The sequence below is a fragment of the Octopus bimaculoides genome, chromosome 23 (assembly GCF_001194135.2).
Source record: "Octopus bimaculoides isolate UCB-OBI-ISO-001 chromosome 23, ASM119413v2, whole genome shotgun sequence".
NCBI classification, from domain to species: Eukaryota; Metazoa; Mollusca; class Cephalopoda; order Octopoda; family Octopodidae; genus Octopus; species Octopus bimaculoides.
In genome coordinates, this window is record NC_069003.1 from 24250647 (window position 1) to 24252688 (window position 2042).

The 2042-nt window shown below is 38.2% G+C and overlaps 1 protein-coding gene across 1 annotated transcript in view; it reads right to left on the bottom strand.

Moving 5' to 3' along the window:
* Nucleotides 1-2042, bottom strand: part of LOC106874626 (uncharacterized) — a 13763-nt gene that overhangs the window by 2944 nt on the left and 8777 nt on the right. Inside the window, exon 3 of the mRNA XM_014922421.2 lies at nt 129-327. Within this exon, the coding sequence (XP_014777907.1) occupies nt 236-327 (92 nt within the window). The 3' untranslated portion in view covers nt 129-235. The remainder of the gene's footprint in view (nt 1-128; nt 328-2042) is intronic.

Below are 2042 nucleotides of genomic sequence, written 5' to 3' on the forward strand. Positions count from 1 at the left end.
ACACACACACACACACACACACACACACACACACACACACACACACACACACATACATACACACAAACACACACGCACACGCGCACTCGCGGATAGACTACATACGGGATAGAAGATTGATAGCTTACCTCGTCTTTCAGATTTCTCATCTTCTGCAAGGTAGAAAAGAAAATCTGCGTATGACTTCTTCTTACGAGAACGGAAATAGCTTTTCAGGGCTGAGTATAATTCGTCCTCAGTTACACTTATACAAATAGATTGGAGTATAGCGTATAAGCGATCGAAATGAACTTTGTGTAGACGAGACACGGTTAACAATATTTCTGCCTAAATTAAAAAAAGAAAAATGAATAAATGATAGGAAAACATATATTAACTAAATGATAGCGAACTTTATATCTATAGGTGTATGATGGTGTGTGAATGAGTGCGTGCGTGCGTGTGTGTGTGTGTGTGTGTGTGTGTGTGTGTGTGTGTGTGCGCGTGTGTGTGGTGGTTATTGTTAAGGTGTGGATATATGTGGATGCATACATATGTTAATATATATGTGTACGTGTGTGTATATATATGTATTCATATCTATCTATCGATCTATCTATCTATCTATCTATCTATCTATCTATCTATCTATCTATCTGCCTGTCTGTCTGTCTTCTGTCTGTTTGTCTGTCTGTCTATATGCCTGTCTATCTATCTATCTATCTATCTATCTATCTATCTATCTATCTATCTATCTATCGATCGATCTATCTATCTGCCTGTCTATCTATCTATCTGTCTGTATGTATGTATGTATGTATGTATGTATATGCTAGCTAATTTGTTTTGTTGAAATGTAAAAGTCAATACAAATGTCTGATTGCTTTTTGTTCTATTCTGATCACATGTATATTTTTATGATTTTATTTAACTGCGTCTCATTATCCGTGTATTACAATTCATTTTATTTTAGTTTTTGCTTCCTGACTCCTTTATCGTTGTATATGAGCAGGATTGTTTCATTATATCTTAGTTCCTTAAGGGAACAGATAGTATGCTAAGCAAATTATATTCTTATAGAAATAAGCGAAGCGGCATGTAAAAGTCGAGCTACATTTTGAAAAGTCACCTGGGAAGACGCATGTACATCTAAGTTTTTTGTACAGCATCTCACCTGTAAGATACCGTGGATGATATGTCGAAACGATCGCAGTTTTTCTGAATAACGAGTCTCGTGAATTCTATTTTCTCTCTCTCTCTCTCAAAATTTTTAATACAAACTCTATTGAGGGCCAGCGCTAGGAAGTGCGGGGCCCAGTTAGAATTTTATCAGTGGGGCTCTCTGCTCTACAAAAGCTGAAGATTAATGTTTTATGTTTCGTGTAGTACGCCAGTACCAGCCAAAAGCGTTCAAGGCTCGAGGCTCGACTATTAGCCACAATGATATACTAAAGATTCATCATAGCATCTTCCACTTGAGCGTGTGCGCTCTTGGCACAGGGATCAAACTCAACAAATCTATCTTAACGCCTTGAAACCGGTCCTATCTCTACCGACACAACGGAATTTCAGAAGTAAATTCAGTGGCATATACTTCCATACTATTGTTGACATCAGGTAGCTGAATGCAGCGGAAGGGCTTTAAACAGCTTACTACCAGGTGTATACCCGAAAATAAAAAATTATCACTATATATTTATATGTAAAGTGCTTCTCGCACTACCTCAAAGATTGATGGCTTCGTACCTAAACCAAATACTATCTTCTATTCTTTTGTCTTCTACTTGTTTCAATCATTAGACCGCGGCCATGCAACGGCACTGCCTTGAAGACGTTTTAGTCGAATACATTGACCCCAATACTTATTTTTTAAAGCGTGGTACTTTTCCTGGTTGTTTCTTTTCCGGGACCCCTAAATTACGGGGATATACATACATCAAAATCGGTTGCCAAGTGGCGGTGAGGGACAAACACAGATACACATAGACAAAGACACACACACACACACACACACACACACACACACACACACACACACACACACACACACACACACACACACA